Source organism: Thunnus thynnus, chromosome 5 (genome assembly GCF_963924715.1).
Source record: "Thunnus thynnus chromosome 5, fThuThy2.1, whole genome shotgun sequence".
NCBI lineage: Eukaryota > Metazoa > Chordata > Actinopteri > Scombriformes > Scombridae > Thunnus > Thunnus thynnus.
The window spans coordinates 19537192-19562232 of NC_089521.1; the positions used below are offsets into that span (position 1 = coordinate 19537192).

Below are 25041 nucleotides of genomic sequence, written 5' to 3' on the forward strand. Positions count from 1 at the left end.
TAGCCTACAATAGCCTAAATAAACTTTGGGAGCACCTCGTTAACGGCTCAGACTTAAACAGCTTAACACACAGCACTGAAACAGTTTTATTAGTTGCAATGTACACTGTATGCATTTGATTTGTGTGACAATGTCGTCTTTGGTTGGATTAAAATGTAAATATTCTTCCCATTTCATCTTTGCCAGCTTTATTTTATCTAATGTCTAAGAGTGGACGGGAATGATTGAAACGTCTTTTTACTGTAATTGTTGCAGTAGAGGGGCATTTGCGGGGATGCAGTGATTAGCGACTTTTTGGGAGGAGGGTAAAGTATGTGCCAGTGGCCCCTTAGAAACCTTTGTCTCTTCACCCTTCAGCGTCACAGAACATGGTGGGTCACAGTTTGTTGTTGTTGTTGTTTTATATCTGATTTATTTATGAAATTTTGAATGAACAAAACCACACACATACTTAAATAAACGTAAACCCTCGTATATATATGACCAAGTAAAAAAAGACATTCTGTAAGGTGGGGTAAACATCAACAGTAGTAATGATACTGAGACACGGGAGGGTAATATTAACAATAATAATGAACAACAATGATTTAAAAACAAAAACAAAAAAACATCCAAACTACAAGACATTTTGGAGACAGTAACATACTAAACGTACTGCGTGTTAACAGCGTGGGGAAAGCAGAACTCGGCCAGGAGGTGCAAGAAATTGGATCAGTATGCGGGGGGTCGCTCGATCAATAGGAACATCCAGCTGGAGGTACTTGACATGCCCTAAGAAAGGTTACCAAATTTTTGCAAAAATTAGAGCCACGAAGGGAATGTTTAATTTTCTCTCATTTCACATAGGATAGGGCATCCTTTATCCACTGGGTGCGAGAGAGGGGGGCGAGGATTATTCCAGTGCATCAGAATAACACGCCTCGCAAGTAATGTGAGAAAAGCTTCAGTGAAGTACGACGGCAGTGGACGGTCAGTCTGTAGAGCACCGAGAGGGCCAACTAAGGTTGAGGGGTGGATATTAACAGATGTGATGGCTGACAAGATTTCCAGAATAGAGAAAGGGCGGGTCAAGTCCAAAACATGTGGGTGAGATTAGGTGGTCCTAGGTGACATTTATCATAATTTGGGTCAGTGCCAGAATAAACGCGGGCCAGTTTGCTTTTAGACCAGCGGACTCAATGAACTACTTTACATTGTAAGACTCCGTGACGGGCACAAATAGATGACGTGTGGACGCGTTTCAAAAATGACTGCCAAACCTCATTCTCTCTATATTAAGATTCGCGGGTCACGTAATGCGCAAAATTATCAGAGACTGAAGATTGGTGCAGTGTTATACAGCTTTGAAATAGTACCGTTGAGGTGATTAATAGGAATGTTAAAAGTGGTGTCAACCAAGGTTTACAGATTTTTCTGTAACACCGGTGTTATACCGTATTTGGTGACCCACCAGATTCTGTGACCTGCAGCGTTGAGGAAAAGTACTCAGTTCCTTTACTTAAGTAAAAATATCAATACCACAATGTAAAAATAGTTAATTACAAGTAATGGTCCTGCATTTAAAATCATACTTAAGTAAAAATATAGAAGTATTACCAGCTAAATTGATAAGTAGAAAGTAAAAGTACTAATTTTGCAATCGGGCTGTGCCGACTTTAGTAATTTCAGTAGGATTTTAATGCAGGATTTTTACTTGTAATGGTGTATTTTTCATTGTGGCATTGATACTTTTACTCAAGTAAAGGATCTGAGCACTTCTTCCAACACTGCAGGTGACAGAATCTGATGGGTCACCAAATACGGTGTAACACCGGCACATCTGGATACCGCATCCTTCGTCCTGCCGGCAGGTTTGAGGTCGCTTTGCGCCCTAAATGAGTGACTTGGCGTGGATGCGGTCGCCGCTGTTGAGTTGTCACTCTTCGGTGACCATATGACTCTGGAGGCTGGTTTTGTTGTTGCTCTGACGTCAGTGCAAGCTACAATGAAGCTGACAACATGAGTATAAAAGCCGGTTTAAAAGGCTGGCGCTCTGGTGCTCCAAGTGGCTGCTCTGCACCGAGTGAACATCAAGCTATCTCACACGAGGGAGGGCTGAGAGAATCAAGATGCTGTTTCTGAGCTCCATATCCATCGTTTTGCTGCAACTGACTTTGTTCAACGTGCTGCATGGTAAGACCCTTGCTGAGTGCAAGATGTAGAAACTTTAGATGTACTTGTAGATTTGTAATAAGTAGAAAGAGGAGGAAAATATTGTTTGACAGCAGGGTATTTGGGCCATTTAGCACTTGAAGAAAGGATGCTTCATGGCAAGTGTCTGATCCCTCTTCTGTAGAGTAAGGATGACATGATTGAAATGTGACCACTTAGCTCTGAGATTAGTACTCTAGATATCTCTTCCAGTTAAATTGCTTTCACTTTGTTATGGTTTATTAATAAGAGAAATTGTCCTGTATCTTTTTAAATGTGTGAAACTGTGATATTGTGATTACATTTTTAATCTACAGTAATATTTTCTCCTGTCTGTTTCAGGTGCCAAGTGGACATACACTGGTAAGTCTGATCCTATTTTCCCAACAATCCGTTAGTTGTAGATAATAAACTCATCCTGTTTTCATCCTTTATACATGTGAAATCCCAGCTGATATGCATTTTATGTCCTGATCATTCCCTGCTCCACCCCCAAAACCAGCATTACCTAATGGCGTGTTAAGAATCAGTTTGATGTTATACACAGATGAGGCAATAACTGAGTCAGAGAAGATGTTATCGTTGTTTCACCCCCCCACAGCAAGGCTTTGAATTAGCATTGTCAAATAGTAAGACGGAAGTGATGACAGTATCAAATGTGTGTGCTTTGTAACCCTTCTTTGACCTCCAAAGACAACTACTGACATCCCCCTGTCACCTCATGTAATCGTAGAGGTCATTACATACTCTGAAATTACAACATAAGTGATTTACTGCTTGTGTCTCTTGCCTTAAGGTCCATGGGAAGGGACTTCTTGAACCATGACTATATCTTATATAAACCGCGCTCAGAGTGTGACCTCTTATCACTGTGTCACTGCTTCTCAACAGTCTGTTGGGAACTGAATGTTAAAACAATAAAAAAAGCAGGTGTAGAAATTCAATGCATTATCATTTTTGGACAATAGTTGAACTCAGTTTTCACCACAATCATTAATCAAACTTGCTATCCTCTTTTAACGATAACTTTCAAGTGTTCAAATTCTTTTACACACGCACATCGGGGATGAATAAGAAAAGAGCTACTTCTATGCACAGTTATTTAGAGTCAAACGATTATAGTTAGTGGAAATTTTCCTCGCTTAATTTGGACCTCTGAGGAAGGCTGATCCACTCAGTTTTTATTATAGCAGGGGTTTGGCATTAATGGGAACAAATGAGCCTTTGAGGATGCAGTTTACACAGCTGTTCATTATCTACATGCAGAAATTTAGAAAATAGAAACAACCAATCAATGGGGAAAAAATAGCAAAATTTCAAATTTATGCATCAGTACAGGGAATACTTTAACAATGTGATTGAGCCAATGTAAACATGATCAATTGTAAACACCTGGATCCTTAACATTATATGTACTAAATGCAACAGTCAAACTATCAGAAACTTTTACTATTATCTTTGATAACAAATTAACTAGTAACCAAATTGGAAAGGTTTGTGATGACTATTGTAGAAAAGAGCTGATGTAAAAAAAAAAAAAAAAAAAAAAGAAGAAGAAAAAACCTCAGGCTCCTCCTAAGTGCAGCGTGGTGGATTTCATCCTCAGTTACAATCAAACCCTCGAGAGGCCTTGTCACAGTAGTCAGTAGTCCAGAGGGCTGGTAGCACTTGACGGGGGCACAGCTGAGTCATCTGAATTATCTTCACCTCAACACTCCACCCTCTGGAAGAGGACAAAACAGTGAAGCTTAACATGGGAGTAAAATAAATGATGTTGATGATGACTGTTGTAGTTTCCTCGCCCTGCTCTACTATTGTGTTTTTGTCATCCTGACTGTTGATGTTATCCAGTATAGGATTTACTATACCCTTACATAAATCTCATGATTTAACATTCCTTTTACACACAAAATACCCCATATTTTAAAAAAAGTAATCACAGTCATGTATGTTCTACCAAGAACTGCCAAGGAGTGCTTAAAGGCCACTCAAGGCCATTATTAAAGGGCAGGCTGGGTCTAATTAAAACAGCAAATGAACTGGAGTAATTATAGCCATAAGAGTAACTTTCTTTCTTATTATAGGGAGGGTTTGCCTAGATTGAACTTGAGTTTTGCTCCAAACAAGTATTCAGTGATTTCACAGCTTCACTTGATGCCTTTTGACATGTCTTGTACAGTCAATCCACATTCATCTGGGAAGTGACAGTCGGGACTTCATGCTGCATCATTCATATTTAACCACGGTCAGCTGGCATATGGTGAATGGTGAATTTTGGATGAATTCTGGACAGATAATGACTTGGTGGCGAATATGCAGAAGTGATGAGAGTGCTGGTACATTGTGGGCCTTTCATGATTTTTTTATGCAGCTACAATCATGTGTTTTTTCAGATTTGATAGGATCCATTCATCTGTAACTAATAGCTTCACTTAACACTAAGCATCATGGATGAAAAGCTCAGTGTGGATCCTGACATTTCAGTGGACACACTCAAGAGTTTCCTGATTTTCTTTCATTCTACGTAAATTTCTCATTCACATTTTTGTCTTATTCTCTTCTATTATTTCTGAAGCCAATGTGCCTCATTGCCCCCTGAGAAGCGCTATTGAGAGACACCCTCATGCAGCTGAGGTCACTTTGTAAACTGCATGACTTGATCTGCAAATGTGGCCATTTTCAGTGTCCTTTGCTTTATAGAAACCTCTCATTTGGAGAGAGACAGCGTTCTCACTGGCTCTCCCCACAAACAACAGCCTGGTTCTCACTCTTGCTGCTTTAGAGAGGGCCAAGAGTGGAGCCACGGGCCTCTCCCATGCTCCCTTGTACATAGATAATAATACTTCACTTTGATTACAGATATAATATTCAGTAAGCCAGGACAAGCCCTGGCCCTCTTCTGAGCCATCCTCTGTTCAGGTTTACAGCCCTTTTAACATTTGAAAATATAACAATTCACTGTTCAGATTACTTAGAATATATGTAGTTTCCCTGTATATCAAAATAATTTACTTCAAGTTATAGTGAAAATGACATTTGGACTACATCAAGCCACAGTCAAGTCCTAAAACCAATTGAAAATAACTTATACTGATCCTGTTGCAGGGCCACTGGGAGAGCACCAATGGTCCAAAAATTATCCATATTGTGGTGGAGCTTTCCAGTCTCCAATAGACATCAAGTCAGAGCTCATGAGGTTTGACCCAACTTTACGTCCAATTGAGGTTCACGGCTACAATTTGTCACGCAACGAGCAGCTCACTCTTGGAAATAACGGACATTCTGGTGAGTATGTCATCAGCGTTATTCATAAAACACGTTATGATGTTTGGTAACTGAAATGTAATGGGTATTTTAAACCTGGTTAATAATAGGTAACAAAACTGTCCATCAACAAATCAAATATTTTATAACAGATAAAGTGCGCACCACATTTTGTTTGGCTTGGGATTTAGAAATTCTTCGAATTAAAGTGACACACATAACCATTAGAAATGGTCCATATACTGTAAACAAGGAGTCTGTCCTTGCTGTAGAGACCTAATTCCTGGGTCCTACAGAAATTTCTGGGTCCAACCTACATAAAATGATGGGAGGATCTTCTTTCTACGTCTACAACAGCAATTTTCCATAATCACTCTCTTATTATCTCAGCTGTCCTTTCACCCAAAGAAAGAGCTTCATATTTAGTCTGGGAAAATATGAGCAGAGATTAGTCTTCTTTTCTGCCTACACTGGGTCTGATGTATCTTAACAACAGATACCAGCATCAGTTTATCTGCAAGAATGTTCAATATCTATTTATAACCCAGTATTAAATTTTAATGCTAAATATAGCAATCGTAACATAAACAACCATGCCCATGTGCCACAGAAAAAATAATATTTGGATGACTAACATAGATCATTGTGATTATTCCACACAATTACAGGTTGTTGAAGGATCGTACTTTGTTTGAAGATTTAAAAAAAAGAGTTTCAGTCAGAGAAAAGTGACGTTTACTGTGGCACTGAACAGCGTGCTGCAGGAAAGGTTAGGTTAGTTTCTCATAGATTTCTTGAAACATGATGGAGAAATTGCAATATATAAGGAACTTCAGTGAGAGCGTCTGTATTGCCAAACATGTATGTAACGTCTGCCCTGTGTTGTTGATAGTGCAGTTGCTGTTATATTGGCACAAGTAAAACTAACAGGTTGCAAAGACCAGACAAATGCTTATGTGTGCATGCCTGACGGGCCTTAAAGCCACAAGCTTCACAAGGCATCATCAGTGTGACGTGTGTCTGAAATATGCTGACAGAGGTTTTTTTACTTATAAACATTCATCATACACTGACGAACATGTGGACAGTGCATCTCACTCCACCATGAAGTAACTTAAACGTAACTACACAGCTTTTGCAAAAGGACAGCAGAGAGTATGCCACACTGACCTCCTCGGGTTATCTTATGTTAAATGTAATGTTTCATTTGATCCACAGTGCAAATATCACTGCCCTCCAAGATGCACATCTCTAGCTTCCCTCATCGTTACACTGCAGCTCAACTCCATTTCCATTGGGGCTCCTTTAACAGGCCTGCAGGCTCTGAACACATGGTGAACAGTAAGCAGTATGCAGCAGAGGTAAACAAAGCAAACACCACTTCTTACTACTCGCAACTGATGTTCAAAGTAAATGCATTTAAATATCCATTCATTTTATCTGCAGCATCAGGCGACTGCATCTTTGTGTCCAAATGATTTAATACTTTATGACTTAAACATGTAACATTTGACTGGTAGAGAGGACACAGAGTCACGGACACCCTTCAAGGCTTTACAAAAGGTCTGCATCTGCACATTACTGCTCCAGTTTCTTAACAGTGGTGCAGACATTCAGTTTACATCTACTTGATCTACAGTTTCAGACAGTGCTTATTGTGGATTAAGCACAATTGAATGCTTGTTTAAAACACATTCTAATTAAAGTTTATAACAATAAACACATTGTGAATTTATATGCAAGCTGTAGAAAGACATGATTCACTACATGTCTTTAAGAGAGGACAGTTTAAGCTCAGTTTTTTTCTAATAAATCTTTCCATTTGCCGATCAAATTATCATATTTTATCACATGCTAAAAGGCAAAGACATATTTTCAGTCAGCCTCAGTATGTACAGTATGGCGGCATGTCTCATTTCTGCAGGGTTTAAGGGGATTAGAGTACCAGCCTATTATATGCTTTGGTTTACAACCACCTCTGTAAAGGAGTGGCTGTCTCTGCTATTGAATTTGTCAAGCCCTGTAAGCAGTTTTCACACTCCAGTTTTCTCTATTTATTTTGGTATGTTAAGTAGGGCAGAAGATGTGACCGTAAACTTTAAAAGTAAGATTCTCTTTTATGGCATGAAAAAATAAGAATCTATTTTGTATAATTTGGTATAATAGGAATTACAGTGGGTAGACACTGAAATGGTTACAACCTGTGTGCTTTTATGTTGCCATGCCCCAGCTGCAGCACAGCCACATATAAGGTGCTGTGGTTTGACCTGAGTTTCTCAGTGGACACATCGAGATCATGCATCTTTTTCAAGTCTCTCCAGGCACCAGAACCACAGTTTTGTTGATGACATGTTTCAGAGGGACGGAATGATGGGACATTGAACATTTCCCAGAAATTGTGCAAATGTCAATCTTAATTTAAATTAAAAGATGGAACATGATCCGTAAATAAAGTGTTGGTCATATGTGGCTTGAATGACTAACATGACTTGCGCTAAATACACAATACTGTCACCAAAACAAATGACAATCTGGTAGTCTAGTGTCCACTTTTTTACTGTAATAGACCAACAACTAGTTAAAAAGACTACAACAGCTGCTGCTTTCTTATGCATTGGGTCATGAATTACTTCTCTTTTTCTTTACAGATGCATGTGGTACACTTCAATTCAGACAAGTACCCCAATATGTCCATGGCTGTAGACAAATCGGATGGCCTGGCTGTGCTGGGTGTCCTGATTGAGGTGAGGCGCTATGAACTCTGTGGTGTAAGGGACAGTGAACTGTGAACCTCTGTGGAGCAGAACCATCTAACTACCTTTTCATATAGGTTGGGCAGTTCAATCCGGCCTTTGAACAGTTTCTAAAGTTCATCAACGGCATCAAATACAGAGGTGAGTCTAACATGATGCTCTCCTTTAGCAGGGTTTGTTTTGCAATTAAACCACACTGAATGTTAGAGTAGTTAACAATACAGCTAGCCTGGTTGATTGGCCAGTATTTTTGTGATACCTCATCCACCTACAGACATTGAAAATATACTTGAAAGGCTACTCAAGACTTTTAACACATAAACAAACTACGGCTGTGGTCAGAATCTCCAAACTCTTCATCAGCTTATTCATGTGGCCATTATATATGACATAAATAGTTGTTAAACGGTACAAATTACATCTGTTTTTCATTTCTACTTACAGATCAGAAAGTACAGGTGCCTGGTTTCAACATCAGATCTCTCCTGCCTGCACGTTTGGATGAGTATTATCGCTATGATGGGTCACTGACGACTCCTCCGTGCTATCCAAGTGTACTGTGGACAGTGTTCAGGAATCACGTGACAATTTCTCGCAAACAGGTGCTTTATCAATTAAAGTCACAGTCTTATGCAGATTTGGAAGTATGAAAAATAGCCTGATGTTAAACTAATTTTTAATTGATGTTTCAGAAACTTTAATATGTCTGCCACTTATGTTTAACCTTAAAGGGGACTTTTTATGCTGTTCCTTATTTTCTGTGATAAAAAAAAAGTTACAGTGTCGGATGTTCATATTAAACGTGGCAAAAGTTTAAAATAATGGGTAAACATATGTAGAAGTAATGCCTATCAGCAGAAAATTCAGGCTTCAGACTGCTTTGAACACTCGGTTTCCGATGGTTTTTTCTACTTTGAAACTGAGCTGATGTCAGCTCATGTTGGATTTCTTTAATATGTCATCTGCTGCAGCATGTGTCAGCTGCTCTCGTCGGCGTTCACTGCTCCGCTCTGCTAACATGATGGTGTTTCTTTGGCTATTTCCAAAGGTACTGAGAGCTGAACACAGATAGGATAAAGAAGTCAGACAATAAGCAGGTAATAAGCCTTACCAAACAGAGACGTCCTGCTGTAATCATTGTCGCTGCGGATGTTCGTGCTGTCCATTCGCATATTTCGGATCGGATTTCGGCTCCAACAAGTATGGATGTATTTGAGAAGTTTATATTTTGAGTAGAGAGCGAGAACAAGAAGCGAAATCCACCGTCTATAGTTTATTTACGCTGCCTCAGGATCCTTTTCCCAGAGTTGAGGGAAGCTTCTTGAAGCTAGCCAATCAGAACAGAGTGGGCTTTTAGGGCGGGGGGCAGAGAGGAGGAGAATCCAAAATGGCCTATTTCAGAGAAAGGCTGAACTGAGGGGCTGCATAAAGGGGCAGTATAAGATAAATAGGGAGTTTTTTGAACTGAGATTCATGCAAAGCTACTCTAGTGGAGTCCAAAGATAAAAATATAGAGCTGGAAATGAGCATAATAGGTCCCCTTTAAATGGTGTGGAAAAATGTCAGTGTGTAACAGTCGTTTGTTTTGTTTTTGTCTTCCCAGTTTCTGTCCCTGGCAACAGCCCTCTACTCCTCCCATGCCCAGGACTCAGCCCCTGTGCCTCTGAGTGGCAACTATAGAAAACCACAGCTCGCCGACACCCGGGTCGTCCTGGTGTCCTTTAAGGAGGGTAAGTATGGTCTTTAAAATGGTGTCGCTTTACTGAATGCATGAATGCAAAGGTCACATAGTCTACATAGCCACTGCACTGCTTTTAAAATGGCAAAAGAACAAGCTTCAATGATGTTTCTTCATTTGTCTTCTGCAAAGCACCGGGCTGTCACACTGGCTTTGGCTTGTATGGTATCACCTGCTTGTGGTTGCACTTTCATGTTGATGTCATTCTTAATCGTCTGTAGAGTTGATTGACTTTGATGAGCTGCTTGGAAAGTAGGCCATCTTTTAAGACACAACCAATTAACCATTCCACTGACATACTGAGAACATCTGCAGCCCTTAAATTTGTCTCTAAAGGCTCACTTTTATGTGGTCGACTGGTTTTCTGGATTGTATGGTATTTACGTCCATATGGCGCGGTATGAATCTGCATGTTTTCCTCATTTTCAAAGCTTCACTCTCAGAGCTATGCTTTTCTAATGGCATACGTGTTTTGACATGGCATGGTGGAATCCTCAGCTATTAGCTTTCATGAGTGGCATTTAGAAGGCAATGTTCTTCTAGTTTATCACCAAAGGCAGAGCTGTTGCATGCTGGGCATGAAGATCTAAAGACGTTCCAAGGAATATCCCACAGGCTGGGATGTTTAACAAGTTGTGATTGGCTCTGTGTCTGATGCAGGCAGAGGACTGCATGGTTCTCTTACATACACTTCTTCATTCAAGCGGAAGAGAATCATTCAGCAGCTGCTGGTAGGTGACCTCGCAGACCTAGCTGATGAAGGCCTCTACAAGCTCCTACCAAGTGGCTCAGAGAAGCTCTATGCTGGCAGGAAGAAATACCCCAAGAACCAAAAGAGTGGGACTCTGGCCAAATCCAAGCAACAAACGCTGCATCCATCACTGAGAAAGAAGAGCCAACCAACCAACCGCTCTGTGGGAAAGTTAGGGCTGGGTGAAAATGAACTGTGCTACGTCTCGCTGGAACAGAGAGTTTTCCATCAACTCAGACAATCCCACCGTGAGAACCAGCTGGTTCAGGCTCTCAGAGATGCCGTTTTCCCTGAGCTCAACCTCAGGAGTTACCTGAACTGTAAGTCAGACCTGGCCCTCCCCACTATCAGACATATTCTGCGTGGACGGCCAACAGATGAGGCTTTTGAGTTAGATCGCTCTCTGACAAAAGCTTTGATGAATCCGAAGAAGACCACAGCAATCAAACAAAGTGTGCCAAAGACAAACTACGGCAGTCTGTCCCCTGCTACTGTTCCCAGGAAACCACACAGCCATGGTTATCCACATCCTTGGCTTTTGCCAATGGAATGGGAAGACTAGAGAGATTCCGGACTTAGTTGAGACTCACATTATGTCACTTTCTGTAGCAGACATCAGTCGTGGGTCCCACAATGAAAGACTTTTTAAGCCATGCCCTGCATTCATCTGACCAATCTGTCATCTTCTGATGATTTTTTCTTACAAACGTATTTAATATTAAATTATTCTTTTCTGTATGTGCACACAATCACAATATCCTTTTAATCAGAAATAACACTGTATGTATGTATGACTTACAGTAGTTTTCACGAACCCGCTCTGCATAACCAGTCATCACCCGTATTTTGCTCAGTACTGTAAAATATGAATGTTTGTTTTAAATTTATGTCTTGACAATCTGCAAAAATGAGAAATGTATACCTTTTCACATATGAGCTTTACATCTGTTGGCATAATATTGCCTTGCTGGATAATGCTTTAAAATAAACTACAATAAAGCACAAATCTCATGTTTGTAAATCTATATACATCAAACCACATGTACAGTAAATATCCACAAACTGCCTGGCAAAGAATATTCATAGTATTATACTGTATGCCAAGTTCAGTTCTATAGTATGGTAATTGTAGAGCTATACACGTAATTATTGTCTTGCACAATATAGAGATGCAGCTAAACCAAAAGAATTTGCACAAGCTTCACCATCTTCTCTTAAAATTTGTGCTTCTGGTCAAAATGCTATTTACAATTAGTAAGAAAAACATACTAAAAATACAGAACTATTTTCAATTAAAGCAGTGCACATGAAGCATACATGTCAGATTTCTTTCCCACTGAATTGAACTCTCACTCTTAACTATTTTTTAAAATTTAAAATGTATTTGACCCCTCTCCTTAGTCCTTTTCTGCAGCAAGACGAAAGAAAAACTTTTATATCTTTATAGTCAAAAGTTTTGAGCTGCACATTTGTAAACAGAGGCTGAGGTCAGTGTAGAAAAAAGTGTCTTCCTATGCTTTGTCAGGTTTGAGATTACTGTGTTCATTTTCGGAGTTTCGGTCTTTTGTATCAAGTGGGAAAGAGAAGTGTATTGTGCTGTTTCTTACACTTGTGTCAATGTCCAGAACCCCTGAACTCCAGGAATTTGAGAAGTAAAGCAAGGTTCAGGAAACCAATGATGCTAAACTGACAATATCCACAGTGATTTCAATCATATAGAAAATATTTTTTAAGTTTTGGTTGGTATGTTTCATTTCATATTGGTATATTTCATGTAAAGGCTCCATCATCACATGCAGTAACTTCATGTTATATCACATGATTTGTAGAGCTGCACAATTAATCAATCAGTCGATCAAAAGTAAATTAGTCTATTATTTTGATAATTGATTGTTTTAACATTTTCTGGTTCTATATTCTGAAATATGAGGATTTCCTTATGTTTTTTTTTTCATATATGATAGTAAATGAAACATTTTTTGGTTTATTTTATCCGACTGTTGGTCAGGGACACCACTTTGGGCTCTGGGAAGTTGTGATGGTTTTGTGATGATCGTTTTTCACTTCTTTTGGACTCTTTTTATAGACTAAACAATTAATCGATTAATGAAAAATAATCATTAGTTGCAGCCCTAAGGATTTGTGTAATGATTTTATTCATTAAGACTTATGTCAGCCTCTCTGGGTAAGTACAGTAATTCTTCAAGTTAAAAGGTTGGTGTAAAACTGGTTAAGAGACAGCTCTCTCTCTCTCTCTCTCTCTCTCTCTCTGTGTGTGTGTGTGTGTGTGTGTGTGTGTGTGTGTGTGTGTGTGTGTGTGTGTGTGTGCACGTCTATGTTTGTGGCTGAGATGTTCTTACTGACATCAAGTTCAAGTAAACAGGATAGACTGAACAAGAACAGAATGTTGAGATTAAATGAAATTCAAACTTTTCAGCATTTTTTTAAAATCTTTGTTTCATCTGTCATGTGTTCCCTTAACACTTTAACTATTCTTTCTTGGATGGTACAATACCTAAGAGGTTTTTTTCTCTATATAGTTCATTCATTTTCTCTCTTTTTTCTGTGTTACTCAGCTGATCTATCTTGGATGAACACTGGTATGTTGTTTTTATATATTTGCATTTTCCTTTTTGACATATGTCATCTTCTTTTACATCACAATTATCCAGGATTGATTCTCCCTTTGTAAGCCACTAACATCTTGTTTTCCCTCGTGTGGTTTTAATGGTTTTAAATGAGCAACACAAGAGTTAAAATGACATTTTCTCTATCTGAATTGGACCCAGAAGAAGCAGACAATTAGTTTACACGTGTAAAAGAAAATAATACATAACATCTGAAGCCATGGCTTCAATTTTAGAGCCACTCATTACTAAAATAAACCTTTCATAAAATAAACCACACGCACATTTACACACATACAAGCACACATACCAAAATGAGCACATGCAGAATGTGAGTGCAAGATGCTGATTAATCCCTTCTGCTTCTGTTGCTCCATTGCTCTGCAGGTTTACTGGTTCCCATATTGGTGGGCTCTGCACTGGGACTTGTTCTCATTGTCTCTTTAATGTACTACCTATTAAGGCAAAAACGGTAAGTAAAGGGCAAAAAATACAAGACAAAACCATGATTATGCTTGCTGAAATCATGCTCTGCACAGAATACTGTATAAAAAAGTGCCGTTTGTTGAACTAGACAAGCTGGTCAGTCTGATGATGTGCATCATTAAGACTTGAGATAAAAGCGTGAGATTTGTTTGCCAGAGGGCTCAAACCAGGTGTATCGTATTCAGTTTGAAGCTGTCGGTATGCTTGAATCTTCCTAAAATTACATTTTAATAACTGAACTGATAGTAATATCTTTCAGTGAACTAATTCAAAGCATTCCATGATTCCTTTTAAGGGGGTGATAAATATATATAAAGAGGACAATTGCAGAGGGTATTTCAAGAGAATGGTTAACCTTAATTGAACCATACATCTGGGTTTGTGGGTGTTAACAGTTAAAAAAACATGGAATTTATAGGGGTTGTGTCCTCATTAAATTGGATTTTTGCGAATGTACACTCACTTGTGCTGCTCTCAGTCACCCCTGACAGTGTGACGTTGCATAAATTATAATCCCATTTTGTATAATTGTGGTTTTCTATAAAAAAGACTCATTCCCTGGAGTCTTTTTATGGGGTTTGCATTACTGTATAACAAGCAGAGATTTTATGTGGTATAGTTAAGAACACATATGAAAATTAACTTAAGCACTTAACAAAACTAGCTTTGAAGAGAGTGTAATAATAACTCAGCACTTTTACAGCACGCAGTCACTGTGTAAAGGAAGGGATTTTTATTAAAAAGCAATGCATCGCAGCAGGCATGAGATGACTGGAAATGTTTGCTTCTTTCAGGACTGAAGATGATACCCCTACTAAACTTCCAGGGTTTAGTATGAGAGGAACTGAATCTATAGAGGAACCCTCAGTGTTATTGCTATAACAATTTATTACTTCTACATTCAGGATGAAACAACTATGAGGGGGATGGGAAACAAATGTTTATGTACAATGTTCATATTATATAAAACTTCAGTTGATTGAAACCGAAATGAAAGTTAAAACAAAATTCCAAAACTTTAAGGGTAGACATGGCTGATATAAAAGAGGGCCCTTTCAAAACATTTATCATGGCCAAATTTCATACATAAAGATACTGTTCATCTTTAGACACTAATCATAATTAACCTATTTCAACAAGTAAACACCACCAAATGTCTTCTGCTTTCATAAATCTAGCCTATCTGAGAAACAGAAAAAAGTCCATGAGAAAAAATTTAAAGAGGAAGTGTCAGTACCCAGAGATAAAGTGTGCTATGAAGCTGTCTCCTCACTTCTCCTCTTTCATTTTCTGATGCTAATGAGGCACAATCCGCTTTTGGAGGTAAGAAGCTAAGTGACAGTCTCATTGCAGATGGGTTAGCTGCAGGCTTTCTGCATTAAATAGTCTTCAGTGTTCTTCCTCTCTTCAAATGTTCTTCTTATATGTTTCACTAAAGTAATTATGTTTTCTTACAGCAAAATATCAACAATATCATTTCTCTTTGTAGAACGAGAGTCAACTGTTTCAGTAAAGGGGAACTATTGACTGAGGTGGAAACAGGTGTTAATGTGGACACATTGAAAGTTCATAAAACAAATGAGAAAGTCCTTATTTTCACTCATCTAAAGTACTTTAACATCTTGCTCATGCATCATGGAACTAGATGACAAGCATTATGTTGATAGCAAAATAAACCTCACACACCAAGATATGATGCTAATTTCTTCCAGAAATAATAATAAATCAAATATAAAGCTTAAAGGAAACACTGCATTTAAGACCGCAAATAACATAAATTCAGATAAATGATTAAATTCTGAATGAATTATGATTTCATTTATTCCTTAGATCTGGTGCTGAACAGGACAAAAGCAAAGATGTTGGATACAACACCGGAGAGAGAGACGAGTATGGCTCAAGGGTATAGCTCATCATCCTCAATGAAACTTCACTTCAAAGACCATGAGACCATTGTCCTTTTGCATCTCTCTCACTGTATTTGTGAAATTGTCATATGGGTCAGTTTGGACGTTTGTGGAAGCACGCAAGGTTTAAGTAGATCACATGATAATGTTTGCATGCAGCTCTGGGGTTTTGGGAAGCTGTCCTTTTTTCTTAAAGCCACAGCCTGGCTAGACTTCCTTTGCTGCGTTGTGGCAGGCAGAACATGGTAGACCTTCATGCTGGATCTTTAAAAGGGTGTTTTATGCTGTATGACTATTTCCTTAGAGCAAGAGGAACAGCTGTCCTCTTTAATCCCCCTTTCATATCCACCATGATGTGGTGAGCTCCTCAAGGAGAGATCCGCACAGATGCTTCCAGGCAAACACAGTTATGCCAGAGCTGAAGTGAAGTGATGAGAATCTCGGGTCAAGTCTGACCATGGCATCCATTCCTTTGGGCTGTCCTGGCATGGTGGAAGGCCCAACCGCAGTCCAAACAATAGGGGGTATAGGAGACGACAGACATCCCTGATGGTAGGGTGGCCGGAGAGGGATGGGCTATACCACATTTGTACCAACCCTGTACTTAGAGCTGCTCTATGGATTTTATAATAAAAGGGCGCTTAGCTCCGTACAAAGACAAGAACACACAGCTCCTTCCCTGTGAATAATACTGAGAAAAAAGGCTTTTGTGTTCCTGGCTGCACGTGGGCTGACCCCAACCCCTGTCCGCCAGTCAGATCACAAGACTAATTCCTCAGCACTCCTCTCAGTTCATCTGAGGCCTGTACAGTTGACAACAGGACTGCCGGAGTGTTATTGCATCATCATGTCATCTTCACACGGTTTATCTTGACTGTGTTATAATCTCTTCTGCCTGCTCCTGAGTTCATGTTCAGTGTAGAGTATTTGCATGCTTATGGCATAAGATGACACTTTAACTGTAAGACAAACTTATAGATACTGTAGAGTGATTACAGGCTATCTGGTAAAGAGGAAATTAAACAGTAAAGAGAAGCACACTGTGACTGTTTGTCCACAATAAGGTATTATAGTCCCCCATAACAGTCCTCCAACAGAAGATTAGTTTTCCTGCTCATTGCTGCTTGGGGCCTCAGTCTTACTGTTGATGTCCTGATACCTTCTTTTAAAAAAAAAAACTTCCATAACATGTGTCAAACAGTATTGTAAATTCTGATATTTGTGTAAGTGTTTTTCAGTTATTTTATGTAAAATCTGTGTAAATAACTGCTGTCATGTGGAATAAAAAAAAAGAATTAATGTGTTGTTTTGTTGGGTTTTTTTTCTTCAAATTTATATTTTCATAGCATATTGTCTGGTGAGCTTTCAGTCAAACCCAATATCAGTCACTGGCAAAGTCATATTTTGACTGGGTCATTGGTCACAAAACCCTAATTAAACATAATCAACCTAATTAAACTAATTTTAAAGTGTAATAAATTCCAATTTGCCTCTGCTTTTAGAAGTTATACAAAACTCATTGGCATCACTTAGAGTTTATCTGCCCTTCCTGACCTTCTGTAAAGATAGAAGAATAAAATAAACCCATATTTTGTTTGGTTGCTAGTCCCTGCACAGTGCTGCCATCCAGCGGCTGGTAACTTAAAGTACAACAATATTAAGTTCTACTTCCGGGTCTTTCGAAGAGGGTATCTTCCGTGGTTTGAGTGTAGCTCACTGATGTTCAAACCTGCAGCTGTTCATATGGTAGTTTTGTGATGTATCACCAGCCTGTGTTGAAGAACAGGCGCACTCTCCTCGAGAGAGCAGAGAAATTCATTTCTGATATTTATTTCACAGACTGCAATCTGAGAGGACGGTAAGACTTATTTTATACAGCTGATTGAACTGAGTTCAAAGCAAACGTGTGTCCTTTTATTTCTTTGCAAGTTTCTGCAGAGGATTGTTTAATATCACACTCATTCATATCGTATACGTAAATTACAGTATTGCTCACTATACGCTGCACGCAGTGTTTCTTTAAAAACACTGACAGATGGACACCAGTCTGCACGATGTGATTGGAAAAGAAATCTGTAACTCACTGTAATATCCACAGGAAGTTAGGTCGTCTTTATGATGCTCAATTGCAAATTAATACTGACCATACTCAATCTTACTTATACTTTTTTGGGTTTGGCTTTTGCCTTCTCAATTAAGGGTCTATGATATAGGGTTTCATATTGTAAAAGTAACTTGACTTTTTGACTGATTCTCTGCAGCCTCTATGGAGAATCTTGCCCGCTGGAATCCCTCTCCTCGTTCCTTTCCCCCAAAAGGATCACATTCACTGAAGCCTCCCAGCAGAACTTTGCACCTTATAAAGTTGGCGATACCTTTGGACCGACGTGAGTAATATTGTCAGAGTTTATCACCCTCCCTTTGAAAAATAATTCCCTCACACCTTGGCACCAACCCAGGTCAAGGGCATCTGGACTTGCTTTAGATGCTTCAGTTCTGGAAGAAACTGAAAGAGCTCAGTCCAGTTGCTTATGACTTATGAGTTGCTTGATGCTTGTTCAAGGTGGTGGACTTGCTGGTTTAAAGTGACCCTGAAAATCCCTGAGTCCTGGAGAGGAAAAGAGGTCCATCTTCTGTGGGAAAGTGATGGAGAAGCGATGGTTTGGAGAGATGAACAGCCAGTTCAGGTAATGTAGCAGGTGATTCATTTCCATCAGACTAGATTAAAATGCCCAAATTGTATTCTAAACCCATGTCTAGATTTCATTGCGATGTGTGATGTGTGTATTTTTAGGGCTTGACTAAAGAGGGCGAAAAGACGAGTTACATCCTATCTGACTGCCTCAAAGATGAAGAGCCACACAGGTCGGTCAACAAACATTTTCTGCTTCTGTACACAGTTTAGCTTACTAAATGTTTGGTTGCTGATTACACCTGTAATTTTCACATTTTTCCTTGTTCTTTAGTGTCATCCTTTACGTAGAAATGGCCTGTAATGGGCTTTTTGGAGCTGGTCAAGGGTCAATGATTGCAGCCCCAGACCCGAGCAGGAAGTTTTCTGTACAAAAGGCTGAGCTGGTGGTATTCAACCGGGACGTAAGGGAGCTGGTGACTGATTTTGAGATGCTGGTTGACATTGTAAAGGTACAGTCACACAAAACAATACTTGATGACGTCTTACTTTCCAGGAAAATGAAAATTTAATAAAGGCACTGGACTATTTCCTCTTACTTCACAGGAACTCGGAGAGGGAGAGCAGCGAGGCTACCAGGCACTCTTTATTGTTAATGAGATGGTGAACCTCTGTGACCCCTCTGATCCCAGCTCTTTCTCCAAAGCACACAGTCTGGCTCGCAACTTCTTCAACCAGCGGAATGGACAAAGCCAGCACATTGTGCATGCAATGGGCCACTGCCACATAGACTCAGGTCTCAATTTAGTCTCTTATTATTATATAGAACTGAGTATATAAATATGTGTCCCTGAGTATCAAAAGCTGTCAAGTACATAAAGCTGACATTGAAAATCTGGTCAGATTTTTTAGTCTTGTTGCTTGTTCTTTGATTAGATTTGCATTGATTTAAATAATAATCTTGCCAATTTTATTCTATTTTATTTAGTTAATGTATTATATTAGTTTTGGTACAGAAACTATCTAATTAGCACTAATATTGAAAATTTTCAAATGATACCCAGCCTTATTACTGGAGTAGAATATGTCAAATGAGTTGATAAGTTTGACTCTGTATCCATAGCCTGGCTGTGGCCCTACGAAGAAACCATTCGCAAATGTGGCCGAAGCTGGGTGACAGTGATCCGATTGATGGAGAAGAACCCAGATTTTGTGTTTACTTGCTCTCAGGTAATTCCTCAATTTACACAGTGTTATCTGATCAGTAAAGGTTTATAGTTCTGAGGAATTCTCTTCAGCTTTAACCCATTTGCTTTTTGTCCAGGCTCAGCAGTTCCAGTGGGTAAAGAGCTGGTACCCGGGACTCTTCTCCCAGATCCAGCATTACGTCAAGAAAGGCCAGTTTATTCCAGTTGGAGGAGCGTGGGTGGAAATGGTAAAAACCTTCCACTTAGCCCTTTCTATAAATGTAACATCCTAAGTTAAGATGTGCTTATTGAATGTTTTCCTGTCAGGATGGCAATCTGCCTTCAGGTGAGTCCATGGTCAGGCAGTTCCTGGAGGGCCAGCGCTTCTTTGAAAAAGAGTTTGGGATCTTGTGCAAAGAGGTAGGGATTCAAAAACATATCTGTATAACCTGAGTTAGTCTCCGTAAGATAATGTCTGCTACAGTTGTGACTCTTTTTTCTTTACAAATCCATAACATACTGATCGTTTCTCTGTACTCTTTAGTTCTGGCTTCCAGATACATTCGGCTACTCTGCCCAACTTCCTCAAATAATGCAAGGCTCTGGAATTTCTAATTTCTTGACACAGAAGCTCAGCTGGAACCTAGTCAACACCTTCCCAGTGAGTTCATTACTGGGCAGTTTCTGAAAAAAAAGTTTTAACTTGAAAGGATTGTTTTTCAGCTTTGATTATTTTCTCCCAAAGCACAACACATTTTTCTGGGAAGGTCTTGATGGCTCCAAGGTCCTAACTCACTTCCCACCAGGAAATTCCTATGAAATGAAGGGCAAGGTTGAAGACGTGAGTTTTGCTTCCAGTCAATATAACAAGGTCTGTGAAAAAAATATTTACAGCTTTATCAAAAGCTTACATTCCTCTGTTTTTCTCTGCCCCCAGCTGGTGAAAACTGTGAAACACAACAAAGACAAAGGCAGAGCCAATCACAGTGCAGTGCTGTTTGGTTTTGGTGATGGTGGTGGTGGTCCCACTCAGCTGATGCTAGACAGACTCAGGCGGGTCCAGGACACAGATGGACTTCCAAAGTCAGTTCCTTTCCCGCACATAAATGTAGCACTTGACTTCCTGTCCCAATGTTTAACTTGACAGTCGTCACCAACAATGACTGAGCCCAAACTGACATGGGAAACACTTCCTACCAATAAATTAGTCATGAGTTTTATATTGGTTTTCCCCTCACTGTGAGGTTTCTGTCGCAATTTCCAAAGGAGTGTGGCACTTGGCAATAAACCACAAATGTGAAAGGATGTGAGTGATATGTACTGATGTCATTGTGGTAGTATTTTACAATAGCAGTCAATACCATCATGTTTTAGTCAGAATGAGAAACAAAGGTGTAACCAGTGGGTTCACTGCTCATTTCCATCTCCAAATCTGGTGTGTTTTTCAGGGTTCAGATGTCCAGCCCTGATGATCTTTTCTCTCAGCTTCAGGCTGACTCAGCTCTGCTTTGTACGTGGACTGGAGAGCTCTTCCTAGAGCTGCACAATGGCACCTACACCACACAGGCACAGGTAGTCTAGAGATCTCCGAGTAAAAGTTCTCAGAAAAGAAGAACCCACAGGACTATTATTACTCTAAAAATAAACCATAAAATATATATTAAAAATATGTACTTTTAACAGAGTAAATCTGCCCTTATGTGAAAGAGTATATGTCACTTATATGCTAGATTTACTTGCCTTGATTGCCTTGATTTCCATATACTCAGAGAATGGCCTAATTACCAGTACCACCACCATACAAAATAATACAGTCCCACACAACACCACAAAATACCCATGAACGAGAGGCGGGTCATATTTTGTCAAGAGAAAATGTGCAGGAAATGGATATAAAATGTGTTATGTCAAGTATCCATGGAAAACAGCAGAAAAGGACTTTCCAAAGGGGTCAATGAAAACAGTCAGACAAAAGGAAGGGAGCCGTCAAAACAAAACAAATGAGAAGTTAATATGCTCAATACATGCACAGATACAGGCACAAAAAGGAATGAAAAACCAAGAAAAGGCTTGGATCAGAAGCTACTCTAGAGTGCAATACATTTCAAGCTTGGCACTCTTCCTCAGGCAGCATCCACACCTTTTCTTACACCGATCCTTTTCTGTGTTCTTCATGCCATTTAGTGCTTCTATTCTTGCACATATTGAGCATATTAAATTCTCTCACTTTTTTTGCATTTGACAGCTCCCTTCTTTTTTTCTTAGTATATAACCAGTACATCTGTATGAAAGGAAAAAAATGCTACATTTAACTAATTTGTCAAAATGATTTACAATGTTTGTACTATTTTCCAGATTAAGCAAGGGAACCGCCAATGTGAGACGCTCCTTCATGACATTGAGATAGCCAGCAGCCTGGCGCTGTGTCGGGACAGGACTTTTCAGTACCCTGTGGAGAAGCTGCGGGAGCTCTGGAGGTCCAGATGCACCTATTAATAATTGATGATGAATATTAATAAACAGATGGTCTCTGTTGTTACAGTGCAGAAATTGTTTTTGTATGATTTTCGCTTATAGGCTGCTTCTTCTAAACCAGTTCCATGATGTGATCCCTGGCAGTTGTATAGAGATGGTTGTGGAGGATGCACTCAGGTATTATGAAGGTACAGTTTTTATTACAGTAGCTGTCCATTAAAATCTGCACCATATTGATGTTTTCTCAAAATAACAAATACTTCACACTGTGTCTCAGATATCCGTAGTGATGGTGCCACGCTGCTGCACGATTCCTGTGGCGCCCTGGCCTCAAAGGGCAACTCCAATGGTGTGTTCAACTCTCTGCCATGGGAGCGCCAGGAAGTCATCCAGATTCAAGATGGTGCTGGTAAACCTGGTCTGGGTATGTTAGATATTTACAATATTTAGGTTGCATTTCAAACTACAGTTCCATGTTTGATGGTTTGTGGTGATGATCTGTCGTACTGCAGCTCTCGTGAATGTTCCCAGCATCGGTGTGACTCCTGTTAAAGCCATGCAGCCTGTGACTCCAGTCAGTGTCACTGCTCAGGTATGTTCAGGTAGATGCATAAAATTTGTTAAATTTGCTATGTTGTAATTCAATTTGGGTAACAGAGTGATTGTGTAACATTACAGGCTGATGGCACTGTCGTCATGGAAAATGGGATCTTACAGACTGTCGTAAATAAAGATGGAACTTTGGCCTCACTGTATTTGATCAATGCAAACAGGTACTCTAGGACAACATGTGAAAGGCCTGTTTATTGTCTACCACAGCGTCAGCATTAATGATCTTTCTCTCCACCCTGTTGCTTTCAGAGAAGCCATCTCTGATAGCTGTCATGGCAACCAGTTTGTCATGTTTGATGATGTCCCCCTGTACTGGGATGCCTGGGATGTAATGGACTACCACCTTCAGACAAGGTTTCAGTCTCTCCTGTTGCATCCATCATCTTCATAATCTTTAATGCATTAAAATATATCACAGTACTGTTAACAAGCACTCCAGATATGACTGTTATAAAACTAACAACAGAATTGACCCCATAGGAAGCCGGTGGTGGAGGTGGTGCAACCGGTTCATGTGGTATCCTCAGACGGGCTCCGAGGCAGAGTCAGCTTCACTCTGAGGATCAGTGACAAGAGCACTGTTACGCAGGAGATTGTCATGGATGCCATGTGTCCTTACATCAAGTTTAACACACAGGTACACTGTAATGTTGTACATTCAACTTACCTGCACAGATCCAAATAATCATCACAGTTGAAATTCTGTGTTGAGGCAAATTCTATTCAACAAAGCATTTTTTTTTAACCAAATACAAAATATAGCTGCAGATAAAAACAAGAAATACTAAATGTTGTATCTTCCAATCTCAGGTGAAGTGGGCTGAGTCACACAAGTTTCTCAAGGTGGAATTCCCTGTGCGAGTACGCAGTCCCAATGCTACTTATGAGATCCAGTTTGGCCATCTGCAGAGACCCACACACAGGAATACTTCATGGGACTGGGCCAGATTTGAGGTACGACGCTGTGCAGTCAGCTGTACGACTAGGGCTAGGTTAATGTTTATTTTAATGTGAACTGACTTTGACTTGGACAGAAACAGAGTTTTTCTGTTTCAGGTCAGCACACATGAATGTCACAACCAAACCACTTTGACAAAACAGCAAAATGAATGCTCTTGAAATATACTGTATTTTATGCTGACACGTTTTGTCTTCTTTACTGTTTTTGATCATGTTTTCATGATTCTCAGGTTTGGGGTCACAAATGGGCCGATCTGTCGGAGCACAATTTTGGAGTCGCACTGTTGAATGACTGCAAATACGGCTATTCAGTCCACAAGAACACTATGACGCTATCCCTGTGAGGCTTCCCACAGTTCATATATAACAATATTATAAATAGTGCACTTCAATCACATAAAATTTTAATGATCCTCACATCTAACAGTAGACATCTTTGTCTCAGGCTGAGAGCACCGAAGGCCCCAGATGCCAATGCTGATATGGGGACTCATAATTTCACCTATGCAGTCATGCCTCATACAAGTGGGTTTTAATTATCTTTCTTCCTTTTCAAACTCAAACTGCTGAACCTTAATATAATATTTTGTGTGTCTGTTACATTAAAGGATCCTTCCAAGATGCCTCTGTCATCCAGTGTGCATACAACCTGAACTTCCCTTTGAGGTTGATCCAGTGCTCCCCTGACACTGTGCCATGGAGCGCCTTTTCCATCAGCACCACAGCAGTCATCCTTGAGACCGTTAAACAGGTATCCCATTAAGTGCTGAGCTTGACCTGGCTTGATTAAACCCACTCAGCCCGTTTGCCCAATTTGCCCAATTTACTCCATTTGCCATAACAGGCTGAGGACAGGAAGAGAGCGCTTGTAGTCAGACTGTACGAGTCCCATGGGAGCAGCGTGACCACAACTCTCTGCACTGCCCTTCCAGTCAAGGAAGCCTGGCAGTGAGTATATTTATTTTTATCACGTTAACTGCTGTCTGGCATCTTTTATTGTATTGTCTACCAAGAATGAAACTTTTTTTCTTTCCCTTTCAGTTGCGATCTTTTGGAGAGACAAGACGTCACTCGGCCAGTACGTGTAACATCAGATGGAATCACTCTGAACTTCAGCCCCTTCCAAATTGTGTCACTTCTCCTCATTTTGTAATTCATATCTTTTTTTACCTAATCTCAAGTGGATCACATTTAGAATACTACTTAAATGTAAGGTGGAGAAAATTAAACTGATAACAACTCACAAATTTACACATTATGATGTCCAATCCAAAAAAAATACATCTTGATACTGAAGGTTGAACCTAGTTTAACACTAAATTTATCATCTGATGTTGATGAGACTGATAATTGGGAATCAAATTGCATTGTTGGCATCTATTTTAGCCACTCATATTTGATAATGTGAAAGAAATAATGGGATTATTTGCATTACACTAATAAACTGCTGCAGAACTTT

The 25041-nt window shown here is 39.6% G+C and overlaps 2 protein-coding genes across 4 annotated transcripts in view; both read left to right on the plus strand.

Moving 5' to 3' along the window:
- The window catches only part of ca12 (carbonic anhydrase XII), a 27203-nt gene extending 10195 nt beyond the window's left edge, over positions 1-17008 (plus strand). Inside the window, exons 2-12 of one of the 3 annotated variants that reach the window (XM_067589840.1) lie at positions 1974-2172; positions 2533-2553; positions 5296-5475; positions 6673-6815; positions 8103-8198; positions 8285-8348; positions 8652-8809; positions 9811-9937; positions 13273-13296; positions 13711-13795; positions 15640-17008. In XM_067589840.1, coding sequence (XP_067445941.1) covers positions 2109-2172; positions 2533-2553; positions 5296-5475; positions 6673-6815; positions 8103-8198; positions 8285-8348; positions 8652-8809; positions 9811-9937; positions 13273-13296; positions 13711-13795; positions 15640-15718 — 1041 coding nt within the window. In that variant the 5' untranslated portion in view covers positions 1974-2108 and the 3' untranslated portion in view covers positions 15719-17008. The other 2 variants (XM_067589838.1, XM_067589839.1) reach the window with 2 other exon arrangements.
- A 387-nt stretch (positions 17009-17395) lies between these two features.
- On the plus strand, positions 17396-25041 carry man2c1 (mannosidase, alpha, class 2C, member 1). Its single transcript, XM_067589843.1, has 26 exons — positions 17396-17574; positions 17978-18103; positions 18280-18403; positions 18511-18581; positions 18683-18860; positions 18955-19144; positions 19472-19578; positions 19673-19783; positions 19863-19955; positions 20080-20196; positions 20281-20376; positions 20473-20618; positions 20984-21107; positions 21891-22012; positions 22113-22198; positions 22288-22434; positions 22523-22602; positions 22689-22783; positions 22872-22976; positions 23103-23259; positions 23433-23576; positions 23813-23922; positions 24028-24107; positions 24191-24333; positions 24427-24530; positions 24624-25041. The coding sequence occupies exons 1-26, from the start codon at positions 17474-17476 to the stop codon at positions 24733-24735; spliced, it is 3069 nt and encodes a 1022-aa protein (XP_067445944.1). The 5' UTR covers positions 17396-17473; the 3' UTR covers positions 24736-25041.